At 46.0% G+C, this 24,535-nt stretch overlaps 1 protein-coding gene across 6 annotated transcripts in view; it reads left to right on the forward strand.

Annotated features, from left to right (window-relative positions):
* IPCEF1 (interaction protein for cytohesin exchange factors 1) overlaps positions 1–24,535 on the forward strand; it is a 331,546-nt gene that overhangs the window by 282,194 nt on the left and 24,817 nt on the right. For all 6 annotated transcript variants that reach the window (XM_063917718.1, XM_063917720.1, XM_063917719.1 and 3 more), the window contains 4 exons: positions 9,841–9,912; positions 16,609–16,667; positions 20,824–20,882; positions 22,709–23,030. In XM_063917718.1, coding sequence (XP_063773788.1) covers positions 9,841–9,912; positions 16,609–16,667; positions 20,824–20,882; positions 22,709–23,030 — 512 coding nt within the window. The remainder of the gene's footprint in view (positions 1–9,840; positions 9,913–16,608; positions 16,668–20,823; positions 20,883–22,708; positions 23,031–24,535) is intronic.

A 24,535-nucleotide genomic window follows, 5' to 3' on the forward strand; every position in this document is an offset into this window, starting at 1 on the left:
TGTGCCCCTTATAGTTGTGCCCCTTATAGTTGTGCCCCTTTTGCTCTGCCCCTTATAGTTGTGCCCCTTGTTGTTGTGCCCCTTGTTGTTGTGCCCCCCAGTTGCTGTGCCCCTGTTGTGCCCCTTGTTGTGCCCCTTGTTGCTGTGCCCCCCAGTTGCTGTGCCCCTGTTGCTGTGCCCCTTGTAGTTGAGCCCCCCAGTTGCTGTGCCCCTTGTAGTTGTGCCCCCCAGTTGCTGTGCCCCTTGTAGTTGTGCCCCCCAGTTGCTGTGCCCCTTGTAGTTGTGCCCCTTGTAGTTGTGCCCCTTGTAGTTGTGCCCCCAGTTGCTGTGCCCCTTTTGCTGTGCCCCTTGTTGTGCCCCCCAGTTGCTGTGCCCCTGTTGTTGTGCCCCTTGTTGTTGTGCCCCTTGTTGTTGTGCCCCTTGTTGCTGTGCCCCCCAGTTGCTGTGCCCCTGTTGCTGTGCCCCTTGTTGTGCCCCCAGTTGCTGTGCCCCTTGTTGTTGTGCCCCCCAGTTGCTGTGCCCCTTGTTGTTGTGCCCCCCAGTTGCGGTGCCCCTGTTGCTGTGCCCCTTGATGTTGTGCCCCTGTTGCTGCCCCCAACACAAACACATAAAAAAAATAAAAAAAACACACACACATACTTACCGCTCCTGCAGCGCTGAACTCCGTCTCCGTCCGCCGGCTCGTCTCTGCTGTACTATGGGAGAGACGTCATGACTCATGACGTCTCTCCCATAGTAGCGGTGCTGGCTGCAGCGGGCGCCCACACAGCCCACGGCGCCTGCTGCAGCCGGGAAGGGGGTGATTGGACAGCGGATCCAGCACTGGATCCGCTGGGCCAATCACATCTGGGGCACTGACAGGGGCGTGCATTCATCGCACGCCCCTGTCATTGCGGCACCAGTATAGGTGCCGCTTCCCCATTCATTTTCAATGGGCTTTCACAGCCCATTGCTGCGCCCCGCCCCGTGCCCGCCCCCCGCCCCCCGGACTTTTAGTGTTAGCAGCGGCAGGCACCTCTCCCGCTGCCTCACACGTAGCCACAGGGGGGCGGGGAATTATTAAAACAATAAAAAAAGATATTTATAACAGACTGTGTTATAAATATCTTCCTTTTATTATTTTAATCATTATGACAGGGGAGGCACTGCCTCCCCTGACTGCACGTCCCTGAAAACAACGTATCAGTAATGTGAGCGTCGGCGACTGTGCACGCCTGAGTGGATCAACACTTGAATTGTTCCTTCTGGCACCATCTAGTTGCCGCTGGTGATAAAGGTGTGGAGCAGCATTATCCTTTTATTATATATGATAGTATTCTCATTATAGAGATTTGGGCTAGTGATCTCTCATTAAGGGCTTTAGTACATATACATCATAGGCGTTTCTATAATGGGTGTACGGGGGGCCCACACTGCACACACTTCACCAGAGTATACTTACCCCTCCGGAGTCCTTTGGCGACAGCCTTGCAGTGCGGGCACAAATCACTTGGAAAATGTCCGCCATGGCCATTTCTGAGTGATTTGCACATGCGCACTGGAGATGTCCCCGGGAACAATGTGTGGGCGCCATGTTCTGGGAGACCTGCGCATGCGCAGTAGACTCTGACATTATGCTAGAGTCTACTAGCTTTTGGAGAGGAGGGCCCCGCAAAGGAAGCTGCACCCAGGTCCCCTCCTCTCTTAAAACGCCCCTGACATACATATGAAGATTGTCTGGTTAGACAAGCATAACATTACAGGTATCTATCTCATTCTTGAAATGGTATAATTACATAGTCACACAGAATGTTATGTTCATCTACAGTACAATATGTGGTAGGCAGGCATTCTTCTCTGAATTGCAGATTTATCATCTGTCTCACAGTAAAAATATAGAATGATCTTAAAAATGTAAGTAAATGTCTATCTGTTCTGTACAGATACAGATGTCTCTTCATATACCTAGATTAAATACACCATGGCATGTGTGATACACTGGCAGTGCCGAATCCATCAGTGATTGTAAAGCATTGTTCGCCAGGCCATCTCATCACAAACAGCAAGCAGTTTATTCACAGTTCAGACAGGGTTATCACGACAATCACATGTAATTTTTTGTTCACTCTCCAGCACAATATTCCTATGGGTTACATCAGGTTAGCATCTCCTTTCATTCGTTTCAATGGCAATAACCGCATAAACAATGATGGGACTGCATTACATTACATACCCGTGCAGTCTCTGGGAATCAGTAGTGCAGCGGCCGCAAACTGAGATTCTTTGGTGCGTTCTCCCCCTATTTGCTGGGGGCTCTCTGCTATCTATCTAAACGGGATCTCTCATGGACTCATCACTGGGGGCCTTCTGCCACACGTGGTTTCCTACCACTCACCCAGATAGTCCTCTCCTGAAGACTCACACCTGCTTCTAGGGTACCCCTGAAGGTGGGGATCCACTTTGTTTCTTCCACTGATTGCTCATGTTTTTGCTGATCTCACACTGTGAATCTGGATATTTCTTGCTCTTCCTAGCAGCACCAACATGCTGCTCCATAATGCAAGGGGCTGTGGGATGCCATGCCTAGCCCACAGCCCTAGCATGGGCTCTCATCCATGGACACTTAGCCTGTGCCTTCCATTCCCAGTTCACAGCTCACACTGAACTCTAGCCTGTCCTTTGTTCCTTGTCCTAAAACCCCCCTCACTTCCTGTCCTGCCCCCTATCTGTGGCAGGATCTGGAAGAACTGGTTTTGGGGCCATAAACACCCCCATTCACTGACAGGAATCAAATGGCTTTTGGAATTTTCCAGCATCTCCTAATATTCCAGTATGCCACACATGAGATGCAAATGAGCTGCGCCAAACATCTTTTTCGTGTCAATGTGTAACAAAACACCTTCACGAGACTGCACTGATTAACTTCATATCCCACACTTGCATATCTGTGAGCTACTGAGTATGAATCTATACAGGAAGCACAATGGAACTTGTATGTATGCAGATTCAGACTCATCGCATTGTAATTAAGATGCTTGGTGCATAGGACACATTGCTCTTAGACGGGTTGTTTTGCGCAACTGCTGTTAATCAGGTGAGTGTAAGAGCAATTATTAAGTGGACGACCCTGCTAATCTGCAAACTTCTAAAATAGGGACTACCCATCATCCGGTCAGAGTAAGCATTTTCAGATACATATTAATTCGAGCTTATAATACACATTGAGCGCTTACATTTTTAAAAGGTAAAATTTAATTCAATTATTTAAAAGGTAAAATGAGTCTTCTTTGAATGATAATTGCCAGCATTTGAAGCAATTAATTATCATTCAAAGAAGACTCATCAGAAGAACAGATGCTTTGAGTGAGAGGATTGAAAACTGGTAATAAACGTTATATGAAAAGGACAGAGCTGCAATGTTTGTGACAGATAAATACATTTCTCTGCTAATTGCTGTGGACTGCAGTGATTACTGAATATACACCCAAAGACAAATCACAACGCATTGTGCCAAAGATACCTTGATAGGAGCAGCATTGCACCTTTTATTGTGAGTCGGTGTACGTTGCATGCACAATTTGTTCACACCATAAAGATACCTTGATGTGTTTACCACCAATTTGTTACCTATGAGTGTTGGTGTACGCCCTTCACCCAGTTTATCATCTGTTTTCTCATAATACATTTTGCTTTTTGGCACCGGGTGGAATGAAAAATATGAGACTAGACTTCTGAGATCGTGATAAAGATACCTTGATGTGCATAGAATTCACTTATATTTGTTTGAGTGGGGTACGCTGCCACTATTATTAATATCGATTTCTGCTTTCAAAACCTACTACACATTGGCTATTTCTCTAACGTCCTAGTGGATGCTGGGAACTCCGTAAGGACCATGGGGAATAGCGGGCTCCGAAGGAGGCTGGGCACTCTAGAAAGATTTATGACTACCTGGTGTGCACTGGCTCCTCCTACTATGACCCTCCTCCAAGCCTCAGTTAGATTTCGTGCCCGGCCGAGGTTGGATGCACACTAGGGGCTCTCCTGAGCCCTTAGAAAGAAAGTATAGTTTTAGGTTTTTTATTTTCAGTGAGACCTGCTGGCAACAGGCTCACTGCAGCGAGGGACTAAGGGGAGAAGAAGCGAACTCGCCTGCTTGCAGCCGGATTGGGCTTCTTAGGCTACTGGACACCATTAGCTCCAGAGGGATCGACCGCAGGCCCAGTCCTTGGTGTTCGGTCCCGGAGCCGCGCCGCCGTCCCCCTTACAGAGCCAGAAGCAAGAAGAGGTCCGGAAAAACGGCGGCAGAAGACATCAGTCTTCACCAAGGTAGCGCACAGCACTTCAGCTGTGCGCCATTGCTCCTCATGCACACTTCACACTCCGGTCACTGAGGGTGCAGGGCGCTTGGGGGGGGGCGCCCTGAGCAGCAATAAAAACACCTTGGCTGGCAAAAATACCACAATATATAGCCCCAGAGGCTATATATGTGGTAAATACCCCTGCCAGAATCCAGAAAAAAGCGGGAGAATAGGCAGCGGAAAAGGGGCGGAGCTATCTCCCTCAGACACACTGGCGCCATTTCTCCTTCACAGATCCGCTGGAAGGAAGCTCCCTGGCTCTCCCCTGCAGTCTACACTACAGAACAGGGTAAAAACAGAGAGGGGGGGGCACTAAATTTGGGCGCAATATATATATATAATATAAAAAGCAGCTATAGGGGACATAACTCAGTTAGTCCCTGCATTATATAGCGCTCTGGTGTGTGCTGGCATACTCTCACTCTGTCCCCCCAAAGGGCTTTTGTGGGTCCTGTCCTCATTCGGAGCATTCCTTGTGTGTGTGCGGTGTGTCGGTACGGCTGTGTCGACATGTTTGATGAGGATAATGATGTGGAGGCAGAGCAGATGCCTTTAGAAGGGATGTCACCCCCTGCGGGGCAGACACCTGAGTGGATGGGCTTATGGAAAGTAATGAGTGCACGTATAGACTCCTTATATAAGAAAATCGACGACATGTCTAATGTGGGACAGCCGACTTCTCAGCTCGTGCCTGCCCAGGCGTCGCATGGGTCGTCAGGGGCTCTAAAACGCCCGCTACCTCAAGCAGACCCAGATGTCGACACTGATACTGACACCAGTGTCGACGACGATGAGTCAAACCTGATGCCCACTAAGGCCATTCACTGCATGATTGAGGCAATGAAAGAGGTGTTAAACATTTCTGATATAACTACAGGTACCACTAAAAAGGGTATTATGTTTGGAGAGAAAAAACTACCCGTAGTTTTTCCCCCATCAGATGAATTAAATGAAGTGTGTGAAGAAGCGTGGGCTTTCCCTGATAAAAAATTGGTAATTCCTAAGAAGGTACTAATGGCGTTCCCTTTCCCACCAGAGGATAGGTCACGTTGGGAAACACCCCCTAGAGTGGATAAAGCGCTCACACGTTTGTCTAAAAAGGTGGCACTACCGTCTCCGGATACGGCCGCCCTCAAGGAACCTGCTGATAGAAAGCAGGAGGCGATCCTGAAGTCTGTATATACACACACAGGCATTATACTTAGGCCAGCTATTGCGTCAGCTTGGATGTGCAGTGCTGCCGCTGCATGGTCAGATAAACTGTCAGAAAATATTGACACATTAGACAGAGACACGATCCTGCTAACCATAGACCATATAAAAGACTCAGTCTTATATATGAGAGATGCACAGAGGGAAATCTGCCGACTGGCATCTAAAGTAAGTGCATTGTCCATTTCTGCTAGGAGAGGCTTATGGACTCGCCAGTGGACAGGAGATGCAGATTCAAAAAAGCACATGGAAGTGTTACCATATAAGGGTGAGGAATTATTTGGGGATGGTCTCTCGGACCTAGTTTCCACAGCAACGGCTGGGAAGTCAGCATTTTTACCCCATGTCCCCTCACAGCCTAAGAAGGCGCCGTTTTATCAGGTTCAGTCCTTTCGGACCCAGAAAAACAGGCGTGGAAAAGGCGGGTCTTTTCTGTCCAGAGGCAGAGGTAGGGGAAAAAGGCTGCAACAAACAGCAGGTTCCCAGGAGCAAAAGTCCTCCCCCGCTTCTTCTTCCAAGTCCGCCGCATGACGGTGGGGCTCCACAGGCGGAGCCAGGTACGGTGGGGGGTCGCCTCAAAAATTTCAGCGATCAGTGGGTTCGCTCACAGGTGGATCCCTGGATCCTGCAAATAGTATCTCAGGGGTACAAGCTGGAATTCGAGGCGTCCCCACCCCACCGGTTCCTAAAATCTGCCTTGCCGATTGCTCCCTCAGACAGGGAGGCGGTGCTAGCGGCAATTCACAAGCTGTATTCCCAGCAGGTGATAATCAAGGTACCCCTACTTCAACAAGGCCGGGGTTATTATTCCACACTATTTGTGGTACCGAAACCGGACGGTTCGGTGAGACCCATTCTAAATTTGAAATCCTTGAACACATACATAAAGAAATTCAAGTTCAAGATGGAATCGCTCAGGGCGGTTATTGCAAGCCTGGACGAGGGGGATTACATGGTATCCCTGGACATCAAGGATGCTTACTTGCATGTCCCCATTTACCATCCTCACCAGGAGTACCTCAGATTTGTGGTACAGGATTGCCATTACCAATTCCAGACGCTGCCTTTTGGACTGTCCACGGCACCGAGGGTATTTACCAAGGTTATGGCGGAAATGATGATACTCCTTCGAAGAAAGGGAGTTTTAATTATCCCGTACTTGGACGATCTCCTAATAAAAGCGAGGTCCAAGGAACAGTTGTTGGTGGGAGTAGCACTATCTCAGGAAGTGCTGCACCAGCACGGCTGGATTCTGAATATCCCAAAGTCACAGCTGGTTCCGACGACACGGCTACTGTTCCTGGGTATGATTCTGGATACAGTCCAGAGAAAAGTGTTTCTCCCGGAGGAGAAAGCCAGGGAGTTGTCATCTCTAGTCAGAGACCTCCTGAAACCAAAACAGGTATCAGTGCATCGCTGCACGCGGGTCCTGGGAAAGATGGTGGCTTCTTACGAAGCAATTCCCTTCGGCAGGTTCCATGCCAGAATCTTTCAGTGGGACCTGTTGGACCAGTGGTCCGGATCGCATCTTCAGATGCATCGATTAATAACCCTGTCTCCAAGAACCAGGGTGTCTCTACTGTGGTGGCTGCAGAGTGCCCATCTTCTAGAGGGCCGCAGGTTCGGCACACAGGACTGGGTCCTGGTGACCACGGATGCCAGCCTTCGAGGCTGGGGGGCAGTCACACAGGAAAGAAACTTCCAAGGACTATGGTCGAGTCAGGAGACTTCCCTTCACATAAATATTCTGGAACTAAGGGCCATCTACAATGCCCTAAGTCAAGCAAAATCCCTGCTCCTACACCAGCCGGTGCTGATCCAGTCAGACAACATCACGGCAGTCGCCCATGTAAATCGACAGGGCGGCACAAGAAGCAGGATGGCGATGGCAGAAGCCACAAGAATTCTCCGATGGGCGGAGAATCATGTACTAGCACTGTCAGCAGTGTTCATTCCGGGAGTGGACAACTGGGAAGCAGACTTCCTCAGCAGACACGACCTCCACCCGGGAGAGTGGGGACTTCATCCAGAAGTCTTCCAGATGCTGGTAAACCGTTGGGAAAAACCACAGGTGGACATGATGGCGTCCCGCCTCAACAAAAAGTTAAAAAGATATTGCGCCAGGTCAAGGGACCCTCAGGCGATAGCTGTGGACGCTCTAGTGACACCGTGGGTGTACCAGTCGGTTTATGTGTTCCCTCCTCTGCCTCTCATACCAAAGGTATTGAGAATAATAAGAAAGCGAGGAGTAAACACAATTCTCGTGGTTCCGGATTGGCCAAGGCGAGCGTGGTACCCGGAACTTCAAGAGATGCTCTCAGAGGACCCGTGGCCTCTACCGCTCAGACAGGACCTGCTACAGCAGGGGCCCTGTCTGTTCCAAGACTTACCGCGGCTGCGTTTGACGGCATGGCGGTTGAACACCGGATCCTGAAGGAAAAGGGTATTCCGGAAGAAGTCATTCCTACGCTTATTAAGGCCAGGAAAGATGTTACGGCAACGCATTATCACCGTATATGGCGAAAATATGTTGCATGGTGCGAGGCCAATAAGGCCCCAACAGAGGAATTTCAACTAGGTCGATTTCTGCATTTCCTGCAAGCAGGAGTGGATATGGGCCTAAAACTAGGCTCCATTAAAGTACAGATCTCGGCTCTGTCGATTTTCCTTCAAAAAGAACTAGCTTCAGTACCTGAAGTTCAGACTTTTGTAAAAGGAGTGCTGCATATTCAGCCCCCATTTGTGCCTCCAGTGGCACCTTGGGATCTCAACGTGATGTTGAGTTTCTTAAAATCACATTGGTTTGAGCCACTTAAAACCGTGGATCTGAAATATCTCACGTGGAAAGTGGTCATGTTATTAGCCTTGGCTTCAGCCAGGCGAGTGTCAGAATTGGCGGCTTTATCATGTAAAAGCCCTTATCTGATTTTCCATATGGATAGGGCAGAGTTGAGGACTCGTTCCCAATTTCTCCCTAAGGTGGTGTCAGCGTTTCACCTGAACCAGCCTATTGTGGTGCCGGCGGCTACTAGTGAATTGGAGGACTCCAAGTTGCTAGACGTTGTCAGGGCCCTGAAAATATATGTTTCCAAGACGGCTGGAGTCAGAAAATCTGACTCGCTGTTTATCCTGTATGCACCCAACAAGCTGGGTGCTCCTGCTTCTAAGCAGTCTATTGCTCGCTTGATTTGTAGTACAATTCAGCTTGCACATTCTGTGGCAGGCATACCACAGCCAAAATCTGTAAAGGCCCATTCCACAAGGAAGGTGGGCTCATCTTGGGCGGCTGCCCGAGGGGTCTCGGCTTTACAACTTTGCCGAGCAGCTACTTGGTCAGGGGCAAATACGTTTGCAAAATTCTACAAATTTGATACCCTGGCTGAGGAGGACCTGGAGTTCTCTCATTCGGTGCTACAGAGTCATCCGCACTCTCCCGCCCGTTTGGGAGCTTTGGTATAATCCCCATGGTCCTTACGGAGTTCCCAGCATCCACTAGGACGTTAGAGAAAATAAGAATTTACTCACCGGTAATTCTATTTCTCGTAGTCCGTAGTGGATGCTGGGCGCCCATCCCAAGTGCGGATTGTCTGCAATACTTGTAAATAGTTATTGTTAACTAAAGGGTTATTGTTGAGCCATCTGTTGAGAGGCTCAGTTGTTTTCATACTGTCAAACTGGATATAGTATCACGAGTTGTACGGTGTGATTGGTGTGGCTGGTAAGAGTCTTACCCGGGATTCTAAATCCTTCCTTATTATGTCTGCTCGTCCGGGCACGGTGTCCTAACTGAGGCTTGGAGGAGGGTCATAGTGGGAGGAGCCAGTGCACACCAGGTAGTCATAAATCTTTCTAGAGTGCCCAGCCTCCTTCGGAGCCCGCTATTCCCCATGGTCCTTACGGAGTTCCCAGCATCCACTACGGACTACGAGAAATAGAATTACCGGTGAGTAAATTCTTATTTTCTTTTGTTTTTTGTGTCTTTATATTGGATCCGATTCATCGGATATCCATCACCAAAGAACGTCTGTGTCGACATAAAGGGACGTAATTTTACCTTTAAAAAAATTTAAGCGCTCAGTGTGTATTATAAGCTCGAATTTGTATGTATCTGATTTTGTAAATGTGGTGACGTTTATACTCTAGCTTTATACACCAGAGTTGCTCTTGCGCCATCTAGGGAACCCTCCAAAACACTTATTTTCTAGAGTAAGCATTTTGCTGTAAAATCATGTGGCTGGTGTGTGTGTGTGGGGTTTTTCTTATACTGTACATGTGTTTTCCTCGACAGTGCTATGAAGATCAGTCACCCGAAGACCAAGACGTTTTATTTTGCTGCTGAGAACAGAGAGGAAATGAACAAGTAAGTGGCTGTAACTGCTTTATGCAAATAAAATAGTTGTACGTAAAGTGCCATTTGCAAGGGTTGACTTCACTGTAATAACATGTTGGTTAGAAAACAATAACTCTGGCTATAAATTACTAGAGATGAGCGGGTTTGGTTCTCAGAGAACCGAACCCTACCGGACTCCACGTTCCGAGCCCGAATCCAAGTCAGGCTCGAGTTTTCACGCCTGACTCAGGAACCAGAACGAGGCAAAACGTTATCATCCCGCTGTTGGATTCTTGCTGGGTTTGGATTCCATATAAGGAGCCGCGCATCGCCGCCATTTTCACTCCGGCATTGGAGAGTGTAGAGAGAGGACGTGTCTCCATTCTCTCAGTGTCTTCAGTGTCCGTGTCTTGTGCTGCATCTGTCCAGTCACAGTGTTGTGTCCTCTGCTGCCATATGTCCAGTAGTACTGTGTTGTGTTGCATCAGTCCAGTCACAGTGGTGGTGTCCTCTGCTGCCATATGTCCAGTGCTGCTGTATAATAAGTCCCTTACAGTGTTGCTGTGTTGTCCTGCATCAGACCAGTGGTAGTGTCCTGTGCATCAGTCAGTCCAGTGACCAGTCACAGTGGTGTCCCCTGCTGCCATATGTCCTTTGCTGCTGTATAGGGTGCTGTGTTGTGCCGCATCAATTCAGGGGTGGTGTATTGTCCTGCATCAGTCCAGAGGTGGTGTCCCTGTGCTGCTGTATATGTCCAGTCGTACTGCCGTATATGTCCAGTGATCCTGCCGTATATGTCCAGTAATCCTGACGTATAATTCCAGTGATCCTGCCGTATAATTACAGTGGTACTGGCGTATAATTCCAGTAATCCTGCCGTATAATTCCAGTGATCCTGCTGTATAATTCCAGCGATCCTGCCGTATAATTCCATATAAAACCATATAATTCCGTATAAATCCAGTCCAGTAGTGCTGCCATATAAGTTCAGTGGTGCTGTTCTGTGCTGTATATTATTTACTCCAAATAAAGGGGTTATTAATATTTAATCCAAATAATTTTCACAGGGTTTGCCCTGTGAGGTGTAGGGGTACGCTCTCCTGTGCCGTATATTGTTTTATATTACTCCAGAAAAATAATGGAGAACAAAAATTTGGAGGATAAAATAGGGAAAGATCAAGAACCACTTCCTTATAGTGCTGAAGCTGCTGCCACTAGTCATGACATAGATGATGAAAAGCCATCAACGTCGTCTGCCAAGGCCCATACCCAATGTGATAGTAGAGGGCATGTAAAATCCAAAAAAGCCAAAGTTCAGTAAAATGACACAAAAAAGAAATTTAAATGGTCTGAGGAGACACATAAACTTGCCAATATGACATTTTACGACACGGAGTGGCAAGAAACAGCTAAGGCCCCAGCCTATGTTCACGACTAGTGGTTCAGCTTCACATGACGATGGAAGCCCTCATCCCTCACGCTAGAGTTAAGCTGGAAAAAGCAGGTATCACAAATACCCAAGGAGAGTCCAAGTGTGTCGGTGGTTGTGATGCCTAACCTTCCCAACACTGGGCGGGAAGAGGTGGCTCCTTCCACCATTTGCACGCCCCCTGCAAGTGCTGGAAGAAGCACCCACAGTCCAGTTCCTGATTTTAAAATTGAAGATGTCACTGTTGAAGTAAACCAGGATGAGGATATGGGTGTTGCTGGCGCTGAGGAGGACGTTGACGATGAGGTTTCGGATGGTGATGTGGTTTGTTTAAGTCAGGCACCGGGGGAGACACCTGTTGCCCATGGGATGAAGAAGCCCATTGTGATGCCTGGGCAAAATACCAAAAAAGCCACCTCTTCGGTGTGGAATTATTTCTCCACAAATCCGGACAACAGGTGTCAATCCGTGTGTTGCCTGTGTCAAACTGTAATTAGTAGGGGTAAGGACGTTAACCACCTAGGAGCATCCTCCCTTATACGTCACCTGGAGCGCATTCATCAGAAGTCAGTGTCAAGTTGTGAAACTTTGGGTAAGAGCGAAAGCAGTCCACTGACACCTAAATCCCTTCTTCCTGTTGTACCCAAGCTCCTACAAGCCACAGCACCAACTCCCTCAGCGTCCACTTCCTCCTCAGCCATGAACATCAATAGTCCTGCACGCCATGTCCCTGACAAGACTGAGGAGTCCTCTCCTAACCGGGATTCCTCGGGAGGATCCTTGAGTGGTACGCCTATTGCTGCTGTTGCTGATGCCACTGCTGTTGTTGTTGCTGCTGGGAGTCGATCGTCATCCCAGAGGGGAAGTCAGAAGACCACTTGTACTACTTCAACTAAGCAATTGACTGTCCAATAGTCCTTTGTGAAGAAGATGAAATATGACCGCAATCATCCTGTTGCAAAGCGTATAACTGAGGCCTTGACACTTATGTTGGTGTTAGACGTGCATCCGGTATCGGCATTAGTGCAGTGGGATTTAGACAATTGATGGAGTTATTGTGTCCCCGATACCAAATCCCATCTAGATTCCACTTCACTAGGCAGGTGATACCGAGAATGTACAGAGACGTCAGAAAAAGTGCCGCAAGTGCGGTTGTATCTTGTGTCCACTTAACCACGGACATGTGGACAAGTGGAACAGGACAGACTAAGGACTTTATGACTGTGACCACCCACTGGGCAGATGTATTGCCTCCCGCAGCAACAACAGCAGCAGCAACACCAGTAGCAGCATCTCCCGCCACTGGGGCTGCAAGGAAAAGGATAAGATTTCCTAGCCCACCCACTGGCGGTGATGCAGGGCAGTCAGGAGCGAAAGCTGACATCTGGTCCAGACTGAAGGACCTGCCAATGATTACTGACATGTCTACTGTCACTGCATATGATTCTGTCACCATTGAAAGAATGGTGGAGGATTATATGAGTGACAGCATCCAAGTAGGCATGTCAGGCAGTCTGTATGTATACTGATAGGAAAAAGAGGTAATTTGGATGCCCTTGCACAAACTGGCTTTATTTTACCTAAGTTGCCCCCCCTCCAGTGTGTACTCCGAAAGAGTGTTTAGTGCATCCGGTAACCTTGTCAGCGATCGGTGTAGGAATTTACTTCCACAAAATGTGGAGATGATGTTAATCAAAATGAATTATATATTCCTCCGGGAAGACCTTGACCAGCAATTGTCTCTGGAAAGTACACAGAGACCTGTGATGGTGGCTTCCAGTGGGAACGAATTAATACTCTGTGTGGAGGGGGATGTACACAGTGAAAGGGGTGAGGAATTGGAGGATGAGGATGAGGTCGACATCTTGCCTCAGTAGAGCCAGTTTGTGCAAGGAGAGATTGATTGCTTCTTTTTTGGTGGGGGCCGAAACAAACCACTAATTTCAGCCAGTCGTGTGGCAGACCCTGTCACTGAAATGATTAGTCTGTTAAAGTGTGTATGTCCTGTTTATACAACATAAGGGTGGGTGGGAGGGCCCAAGGACAATTCCATCTTGCAACTCTTTTTCTTCTTTGCATCATGTGCTGTTTGGGGACTATTTTATTAAAGTGACATCCTGTCTGACACTTACATATATGTCCAGTGGTACTGCCATATAATTACAGTGATATTGCCGTATAATTCCGGCGATATTGCTGTATAATTCCAGTGGGAATTGTTTGTGTCGCTTGGTTTAGTCATACAACTACCTCATTGCACCTCTTCTACATCTTTGCATGAGGTGCTGTTTGGGGTCTTTTTTTTATATCTGCCCCCCCTGTCTGCCACTGCAGTGCCATTCCTAGATGGGCCAATTGTTTGTGTCACTTGGCTTAGTCATACAGCTACCTCATTGCACCTCTTCTACACCTTTGCATGAGGTGGTGTTTGGGGCCTAGTTTTTGAAAAGTGCCATCCTGTCTGACACTGCAGTGCCACTCCTAGATGGGCCAGGTGTTTGTGCCGCACATCTCTGTTGCTTGGCTTAGTCATTCAGCAACCTCGGTGCACCTCTTTTTCTTCTTTGCATCATGTGCTGTTTGGGGCCTTTTTTTATATCTGCCCTCCTGTCTGACACTGCAGTGCCACTCCTAGATGGGCCAGGTGTTTGTGTTGTCCACTTGTATCACTTAGCTTAGTCATCCAGCAACCTTGGTGCAACCTTTTGGCATAAAAACAATATTGTGAGGTGTTCAGAATAGACTGGAAATTAGTGGAAATGAATGTCATTGAGGTTAATAATACCGTAGGATCAAAATTACCCCCAAATTCTGTGATTTTATGTTTTTTACAAAAATCATCCAGATCCAAAACCAAAACACGAAAGGGTGGTTTTGGCAAAACCAAGCCAAAACCAAAACACGAAAGTGGAATTAGAACCAAAACACAAAACACGAAAAGTGCCAGCTGCACATCTCTACCAGGCCTTTGTATCATGTGGTTCCCTAGCTGCTCTAAACCATCAAGGCACAACAGCTGGATTCTTAGTGTTGGTGTGCATTTCCAATCAGGTTCTAGATGCCAATATGTCAAGGGCTGCATCTATACTCTCCCCATCAAATAAGCTGGGTTAAACCCCTCCCCACCAGTGCCACTTTCCCAGTTTATTCCATACTCAACATTAGACAAAATGGTAACACAGACTTAGAAAATAGAGTCATCTTACCCTACAAAAATGACCCGTTATGTTTCCACATATCTCTCCAGTGTTAGGGCTTGCAGTGGTGCCATGGATGCTATTCATATTTGGTCCCAAAATTCTGGTACAAAATGACCCGCTTTATTCTGGGACACCTTCCATTAACATGTGCTATTATACTTACAGACCCTCACTTGTGCTTGAGTTAACAACCTAAAGGTCTGTAGTTGGATGGCTTCAAGGAATTAAGGGGCCCATTTAGTATTATACAGATGTCTTTTTTTTCTGCACATTGGGCCTAATTCATGTTTGTACACACATGCTTTGCAACTGCTGATATTAGCAACTGAAGCTGCTGCCGAGGAATGAAAAGACGCCCACTGGAATCATCACAATCTCATTTGCAAAGCGAAAATGAGGAACATCGGGTCTAAGGGTTGGCCTATGGCTACGCTGACTGTGTCTGGCAGTAGTGAACGTAGTTGCCATGTTTTTGTACTTCTGAGCCCACAGCTGATGGCAGATACACACCCAGAAAATGGCAATGACACACCTCTGGATTTCCAACAACTCTCCATTAACACCTCCAAACGGTCATTTCCTGTCAATCACTTTCCCATGAAATCCCAATTGCAAGTGGGAATGCAGCAACATCTTGACACATGCGCGGTGTGATGGCAGCACATGCATAGTCTGTCGATAATCATTCCCTTACATGAACATCGTCCGTAGTGTACAAACTTGAATTCTGCCCAGTGTATGCGTGTGTCTATATATAGTTTGTTTATTGTATACTGTTGACTCTCTTTACAGAGTGGGTAAGACTGGGGCAGACATAATTAAGGCCATGACTAGGGGTATGCAGTGGTGTCATCACACAGGTAGCAGAGCACTGGGGTGGTATTTTTGCTGCACCACAGCACCTGCATGTAGCTTACACCCTGTTATGGTGCTGGGCATAATCTATGTATAGCAAAGTAGCGTTCACAAGATTGCAACACAATTAGATGTGGTAGGAGGGATGCTGCAAAGATGTCTAATGATGATGGTGACAGTCAGCATCAATATCTAATGATTGCGAATTGATAGTACTTAGCGGCTATTGTATTGAAGTCGTGGCTGTCTATTAACATTATGAAGAATCCTATTGGATTGTTGGAATTATTCCTATTGGATAAAATGGAATTAAATAAAAAGACAGACTGCTAATTAATTATAAACATCTGTTGCTTTCCCCTTTGTCTTTTTATTTAATTCTATTTTACATTGAACATTGGACTTATTTATTAGCAGTGCCCAGGCACTATTCTATTTTGTGTATATGACACTTTGTTAAATTAACACATTGTTTTCAAGTAGTGTAATGTGACTTTAGCCTTTACTACAAACACACTTTGCATATAATCGCTATTTTTATAGTTTCTCTAAACAATTAAGGAGCACGCAAAATGTTTCATTCATTTCCAGTCTGATTCTAGCCATTATGCATGAAAAAATGGTTGCGGGTAAGGTGTTTTGCAATTAAAGGACTGAAGAGGAAAAAGGAACTTATTCAGGTTCAGTAGCAGATTCTCCTAAATAGCAGAATCTGTTACTGCTTCTTATCGCATGCTGGGGCCCGTCCAGCATGCTAATCAGCGGCCAGCGGTGCGATCACAAATCAATTGCGATCGCATTGATGAGTCTAAAATTAGGGTTGATTTTTCTGGTTGTATCGGCTGCATGTGACGCCCTGAAAATGGTCCGGACACGCCTCCATTGATCAATGAATGTCAATCAAAGTGCGATTGCATCCTTCCAGGATGCGATCACACTGTGAATTATGTGTACGCGCATTGCACCCGCTATGCATGCACAATACTCCGAAAATCGCCCGTTTATGATTTTCAGGGTATTGTAATCCAACCTGAATGGGGGCCATAGTTCAATTTTTGAGTGACTGTGCCAAGTTCCTACAGATGAAATCTAAGTACATGTGATCATATTCACTTGGTTAAGGGACATGGGCTTTGTTAATTGTGACTGTAAAGTGGTATGTATCTAACAGAGGTCATGAGAACTTGTAATTTAATGCTTTGTGGTTCTCCTGTATTATCTCTCATTTTTTATCTTTTTTAGATGGCTAAATAAACTAGGTCTTGCTGTAATTACGCCACAAGTGGATGATGAAAAAGACGGTAAACTTGTGTGATAACCAGAATGTTTTTGATACTGTCGCTACATGTCTGATTGCACATGTCACCTGGACCCAACACATTACATATTTAACTTATGGAATTTTGAGGGGAATGTACTAAGCAGTGATAAAAGTGGAGAAGTGAGCCAGTGGATCAATTTCCCATGGCAACCAATCAGCTGCTCTGTACAATTGTATAATATGCCAATTAGAAATGTTACGTCAGTGCTGATTGGTTGTCATGGGCAACTTCTCCACTGGCTCACTTCTCCACTTTTATCACTGCTTAGTACATGTCCCCCTTTGTTCAGTATCTACAAAAATCCTTTGCCGAAAACTGTCTGATGTAACGATCTCTATATATCTTGGTCTTAGATCTTAGGGTGCACAATGCAAACTTGGGGTGAGAAAAAGCAGCATCTGCTTGCATCGGAGCCCTTTTTACCAGATTGGTTAATTAATGTCACAAGTGGAGAAGCTGTATCAAGCCTTCCAAAGAGTAAAGAAGTTGCCTATAGCAACCAGTTTCTAGTCAGTATTTATCAAGTTCATTCTGTACAATAATAGATAGAAGCTGGTTGCTATGGCAATTTCTCCACTTGCCCACTTCTCCTCTCTGTAGAAGGCTTGATACCTCTCCCACACAATGAAATAACTGAAGTGTTTGGCAACCAAAAAAAAAAAAATTCAAATAATTACTTTGTTTTGTTTTTATTTAAATTATTCTTTGAAAACTAAAGATGGAAAGTTATGTCATAATAACATTGTAATGTGCCAATAAAGTTATTCTTGTCTACATTACACATGATCCACCCTCATCTAATGGCTGGTGTCTTTACATATATGTATACTATTAGGTTACCTCTAATCACTACAAGGATAACACATGATAACATATGGGAATGTATTCTTATACACATGAATACAAATTGCATGTTACTGCTTATTATATCTGTATATTGCTTCTGAAAGTTTATTAACCGCTTTTCTGCCATTGTTTTTTTCATAATGCTGTTTTCGGGCATGGGTGGAACGTTACATCTTCGGTACCATAGGGGATGGGTGGATATGCGGTCCACCTTGCCATGGCTCCTGCTGTGCTCTTGTGCAGAGGTTTAGTGGTCCCAGCCAGAGGCCATTTTACATATTGGGGGTCATTCCGAGTTGTTCGCTCGCAAGCGGATTTTAGCAGATTTGCTCATGCTAAGCCGCCGCCTACTGGGAGTGAATCTTAGCATCTTAAAATTGCGAATGATGTATTCGCAATATTGCGATTACACACCTCGTAGCAGTTTCTGAGTAGCTCCAGACTTACTCGGCATCTGCGATCATTTCACTGCTTGTCGTTCCTGGTTTGACGTCACAAACACACCCAGCGTTCGCCTAGACACTCCCCCGTTTCTCCGGCCACTCCTGCGTTTTTTCCGGAAACGGTAGCGTTTTTTCCCACACGCCCATAAAACGGCCTGTTTCCGCCCAGTAACACCCATTTCCTGTCAATCACATTACGATCACCAGAACGAAGAAAAAGCCGTGAGTAAAAATCCTAACAGCATAGCAAATTTACTTGTCGCAGTGCGGACATTGCGCATGCGCATTTAGCGGAAAATCGCTGCGATGCGAAGATTTTTACCGAGCGAACAACTCGGAATGAGGGCCATTATGCGCAAAATATATTAAATCAACCAGTTCTATAAATTCCAAAGGTTTTTCTTTTCTTCAAAAATACAGAAGACTGACAAAATTAGTATACTGTGAAATAAAGGATATATTAGTTTTACTACAGATAATACAATCCCCTATCACAGAGGGGAAAATCTCAATATAAAAAGGGGTCTATTCCTGAAGCACTGAAAAGTGTGGAGAAGTGAGCTAGTGGAGAAGTTGTCCATGTCAACCAATCAGAATTGATGTTCCATTTATAATTTGCATACTATAAAATTATACAGAGCAGCTGTAGTGTATGTGTATATATGTCTGCACATGAATATATATGTACTATAATTAAAATAAAGTAAACTTTTATTAAGCACTTACAAGTGCCACCAGGAAGACAGCAAGCTGCAGAGGACACTAAGATGCAAAAGAAATAAGTATATGTGCGTGTTCCCCTTTTTTCCACTCTCGTGGTGGAGAACATACACACTCGGGCGCTGACCAAATTTCTCTGTAAGATTCTATATTTCTAATTTAACTCTGAGACAGCTGCAGCTCTAAAGAAGGGACCACTTGATCCCTTAAAGATTTTAACATACACCACAAAAATTATTTAAAGCGCTGCTGTCCCAGAATGAAATAAATGTATCCAAAACAAATGTTTATAAAAAATAAAAACATTTAATTAAGCACTTAATACACACGGCCGGTGTTTTGTATACACAATAACATTAATAAAATCATTTATAATAAGCATGCATGCTTCAACACTTAATACCAATAATTCCACTTTCTCTTTCAATATAACTCATAAGGAAACAATTGTTGCCAATATTGTAACAGTTCCCAAACACTTTTATAGCTACATATAGCAAAGAATGTAGCTGACGATGGACTGTCTCTCCGTATGTTACTGAAATGAGACAATCACTCTCTGTCTCTGCTGAAACCTGCCAATAATTAGTCTGGTGGTAACAAGCTGGTTTCCTCGAGTATTTATTGGTGACCCTTATAGGAATATTTAATATGACCTTGGATTGAATAGGTCCAACTGAGACAAAGTCATGGATCAAAATGCAGTCCCCAGATAAGCACTCCAAAGTTGGCGTGGACAATTAGCGGCACACTCCCATATTGATCTCACCCGCTCCAGCCGAGCAGCGTTTAATGAAGAGTATCCTTCGTCCACTAGGCAGCAGCTCCCTCCGGCAGACTTTAAAGTGCAGAACACAGCAACACCAGATGTGTACTTCTTTACGCGTTTCTCCGCCTATAATCATTAGCAGCTTCATCAGAAGAATATTTTTGTGGTGAAGAGGACACTAGACAGCCATTAATAATACTCGGCTTGGAAAATGCAGCAAAAAAAAATAAAAACATTTTTTTTTTGGTGGAGGGGGGTTTCTGGGTGCTTGGATACCCCCCCTGAATGCGCTACTGCCTGGGTTGGATGACCCAGGTTACCCATTTACACTTCCCCTTAAACAGGGACGGTTCTACACCTTGTGGCGCCCAGTGCGAAAGTTTCCACTGCCCCCCCCACCCCCCCGCGGCAAAACAATTAGTAAAACATAGGGGCTTGGCTTCATAGGGGAAGGGCGTGGCCACAGTTATGCCCTCAGATATGCCCCAAATAGTGCCCCCCATTGGATTTGCACCCTGTAGGTGTGCTCCCTGTAGCTATGCCCCCAGTAGTTGTGCCCTCTGTTGCTTTGCCCCAGTAGTTGTGCCCTCTGTTGCTTTGCCCCCAGTAGATTTGCCCCAGTAGTTGTGCCCCCTGTTGCTTTGCCAATAGTCGTGCCCTCTGCTGCTGTGCCCCCTGTCGCTGTGCCCCCAATAGTTGTGCCCTCTGCTGCTGTGCCCCCTGTTGTGCCCTCTGCTGCTGAGCCTCCTGTTGCTGTGCCCCCAGTCAAACACACACAAAAAAAATAAAAAAAAATATTTACCACTGCTCCGCTCCCGACCGCTGCTGCTGCTCCGTCTGGCCTCCCGCAGCTCCTCTCTATGGGAGAGACGTCATGACGTCTCTCCCATAGCGGCGCCGCACAGACACTAGAGGTCAATACTGACCTCTAGTGTCTGTTACTGGAGCCGGCTGCAGCGGACGCCCACACAGCACACGGCGTCTGCTGCAGCCGGGGGAGCGGGGTGCGGGCAGGCGGCGGTGCCTGCAGGGTGACTGTGCCCCCGTGCCGCAGCGCCCCGGGCGCAGGCACTGCTTGCTCACACCAAGAACCGCTCCAGATTCTTTTTTGAGGGGGGAGGACCCGTTTCAATCGTGGGTTATCACAGGGTTTTAGTGGCAGTGGAAAAGGTGTATAATTGTTAGATTTCCATTTGACTTACCAAGTGACTGTACTGCTAAGCCAGCTTCAGTGAGCCTGAGTTCTAAAAGAGAAACCACAATGTAGAGACAGACAGTTGCTTGTGGGAAGACTTGGTACAGTTTATTCAAACTTTTTTAGAGTATTAATAGATGTTCTCCTTTGTTTCTCTTACAGATTGCTGGAGTGAAAGTGAACACGAAGAACAGGATATCACAGCAGAACCTCCTTCCTTTGTATGTATTGCAAAACAGAAATGTGCTAATTCACTGTGTAACAGAAATGTAACAGTATGAATTAGCGGTTAGTTGGCTAAAAAGGACATAAACTTTATTTTAAAACAAATGTTTACAGAAACAAAGGTTTATAGTATGCACACACATCTATCAGTTTGTAGAAAAGCATACAGAGTACAAGTCCTATTTTCATAGTGGCTAAAAACTTTTTTTCTTTAAAAAATATGTTGCAATGACATAATTGTAACACTGTAACTTTCAGTAACTTGACTACAGCTTTGGCTAGGTGTTTGTGGGGAGGATGTATCACGCAGCACATTTTATTTGTGATACATCGTGCCAGGGATAGACTGGGGCTACTAATCTTTCCTGGCCTTCGGTGCATGTGATAGGGGACGCATGGGGGAGTGCCTCAAGTCAGTGGGGCGTGGACTCAGATGGACAGTCCAGCCTTGCATCGTGCTAAGTACCGCAAGCATAGCAGTATTTATTAACGCTGTGTGCATGTAGATTTGCAAATATAAACACAAAGGACAGCTCTTACGATAAGAACTGTCCATTCTGATATGAGGGCTTCCGGGTTAATGACTTGTGTTTCTTTCACACTGTGGGGTCACACCTTTCCCATTGCAGCCTACCTGGGTCGGTCCCAGGTTCGACCCTGGTAATGACCTGGGTTGAGGACCAGGGGCACACATCCCGGGTTGACCCTTTCACATACCCCTTTCACACCGCACAAATAACCCGGTATCGTCCCGGCATATTGTCGGGTCGACACTGGTCGGTGTGCGGTGTGAAAGGGGCATAACCGAAATCGCGGGTCGCCTGACCCGGCAATTCAACCCGGGAATAAAGCAGTGTTATACCCGGGTTGAATACCGGGTCAGTGGCTGCGTAAATGGACTCCCGGGTCAATGCGTCTCGGGACCAGTTTACTACAGCAGGGAGAGGCGGCGCGGAGATGATCTCATCTCCCAGCGCCGCCTCTGCTCCCGCCACCGGCTCCGCCCCCCACTGCTATGGCAACCCGCCCGGCATATTGCCAGGTCGGGGAAGCATGCAGCAGTTGCCAATGCCGGATGCCACCCGGGAAGGACCCGTTTCCAATTCCCGGGTGGGATCCGACATTGGCAGTGTGAAAGGGGTAACAGAAACACACGACCCAGGCAATATACTGGGTCCAGTGTATGACGTGAAAGGGGTATAAGAAGCTTCCACCTGCTTCTCCTTCATAGAAGTGTCTGGCAGTCTGTCTGGGCTACCCATAAGGCAATAGAAATACAGTTTAGGTACCCCATAGCCATTGACACCCTAGGCAACTGCCTACAGTATGTCACATAATTGAGGTGCTGGTCCTGTGTATGCCTATGCTAGAAAGCCTTATTTAATTTCCCATAACCTTAAAAAAGCTATTTGCTTAATTGTGCACAATATAGGATACAGTACATGTTGGATGTATGCTATTTTGTGCTCTAAGCCAAAGTAGGGAGTTCTATTTGCCATTGCTTTCAATGCTTCCTGACATATTTAAAAGCTATTCTGACCCTGGTCATCATTTCACATGAAATATATAAGCAGCAGGGTATTGGTGTAGAGAAAAAAGTGACAGTAATATGAGGTAAATCTTAAGTGCTGCAAGCTGACATGGTAACAGTTATAATGCCCGTATGGTTGAAACTCTTTAAGTAGCAATTAAGTAGCGTGTCGGGATACCAGCATCAGCATTGTCATGTTGACATACAGTACTGTAATAACTTACCTTCAAAATGAGATATTAGTTTGTCTTAATGTCAGTACTTATATATTTATCTATTTATGTTATACAGATAATACATAATTCACCTTCAAATTCTTCTGAACTTACAATGTCACTACGTAAAAACTCCCTAACTCGGAACTCTGGATCCTCCTTGTGTATCATGGACTATCATGAGAAAATATCACACAATCGTATCACAAACAGCTCCTCTGCTCCAGAGCTGGAGAAATTGTTCATGGAACAGAACCATCACCAAAAAGGAGATGCTCAAATGTTAAAAACAGAGTTTGGGTCCCTAAGCTATATTTCCAAAGAAGATGAGACAGTATTAAACAGCGATATGCCTTCATTATCTATCGGTATGGAGGGTTTACACATGAAAGTTAAAGGTAAGCAAAAGCAGTTTTTTTTATAAGTTTTGCTACTGAAATACTTTTTTTTTTTAAAGTATGGAAATGTGGTCCAATTTCTTTCAGAAGGCCTCAAGTTGGCATTTTTGTATTTACAGTATAAGACTATAGGGTATATTTCTCAAAGCTTGGTGAAACATAAAGTGTAGAGAGTTAAAGTACTATCTAACCAGCTTCTAACTGTCATGTGTTTGAAAAATAGTAGCTGATTGGTTGGTATTTTATCTCTCTCCACTTTCTCTTTCCAAGTTTTTAAAAATATCCCCCCATGTTCCTTTCAAGCAACATCTGTATTTGAAATAAAGCCACTTTACACTTTTATTTACGCTCTAGTTCAGGCTTTTTCAACCAGTGTGCCGTGGCACACTAGTGTGCCGTGACCAGTTGCAAGGTGTGCCACGGAGCCAGAGCAGCTTCCTGCACCTTCAGAGTGAACTGTTGGCCCGGGCTCTTCTTAGAGGATCATTCATGCATCGGCTGTGACCTGTGCCTTGAAGACGCGGCAGTGTGATATCATAGGTCACGGCTGCCGCGTCTCACCACCCAGCCAGCCCACCCGCCTGCATACACATCTTCCAGTTCCTGCCTCCATACACAGATTTCCTTGCCCACCCACATCCACACCTGCACGACCGCCTGCTACTCAGTATTCGCAGCACTCCACTATGAACCCCCGCCACTGAGGGACAGGGAGGAGGAAAGCTGACAGTAAGTAGCTAATATTTGTTATTTTTCACCTGTGGGGAACAATAGGATTTATGTGGGGAGCAATGTGATTGATTTATGTGTGGAGCAATAGGATTTATGTAGGGAGCAACATGATTTATGTGGGGAGCAGTGTGATTGTTTTTTCTGTGTAGGCTAATGTATGTGTGGATTTTTTTTTTTACTGTGAGGGCCAATGTGTGGTTTTTTTTTGGGTTTTCTGTGGGGAACTGATGGTGTGCCTTGGCAATTTTAAAATATTGTTTGGTGTGCCGTGCGTAAAAAAAGGTTGAAAATCACTGCTCTATGGTATAAGATGAAGGATAAAGTAAAGGCAAAACAGCTAAAGGTGTTATACCTGTATGCAGATTGTTGCTGTCACAGCCATAGGCCACGGGTAGTTACAAAGAAGCCTTCAATGCTGAAGGCACTGTGACGTTCAAGGGATCTTTTTATGAAGCCTTAAACTATGCAGTAATGGCAAAAATAGGTATTGGGTCCAGTGGTGGATTTTACTGCTATGGGCTGCATGACTGCAGTCCCCCCAATAAGATCTACCACTTGCAGTGACTGCCTAGCAGTGGCAGTGACTTCTCATTGGAAGCACTCCCTGTTAAACACAGCCAGACTGGCAGTCGCAGGGGGAGGTGTTTTGTCCCCCTGGGACTGCCATTGCAGAAAGAATGCTTCCCACCAGAAGCCACTCTCCTGCTAGTACGGCAGCCAAATCTGATGTCTAAGGTCGATGCATGCCTAGAAGCCAGCCTGTTCTATACCAG

Source organism: Pseudophryne corroboree, chromosome 4, assembly GCF_028390025.1.
Source record: "Pseudophryne corroboree isolate aPseCor3 chromosome 4, aPseCor3.hap2, whole genome shotgun sequence".
Taxonomy (NCBI): domain Eukaryota; kingdom Metazoa; phylum Chordata; class Amphibia; order Anura; family Myobatrachidae; genus Pseudophryne; species Pseudophryne corroboree.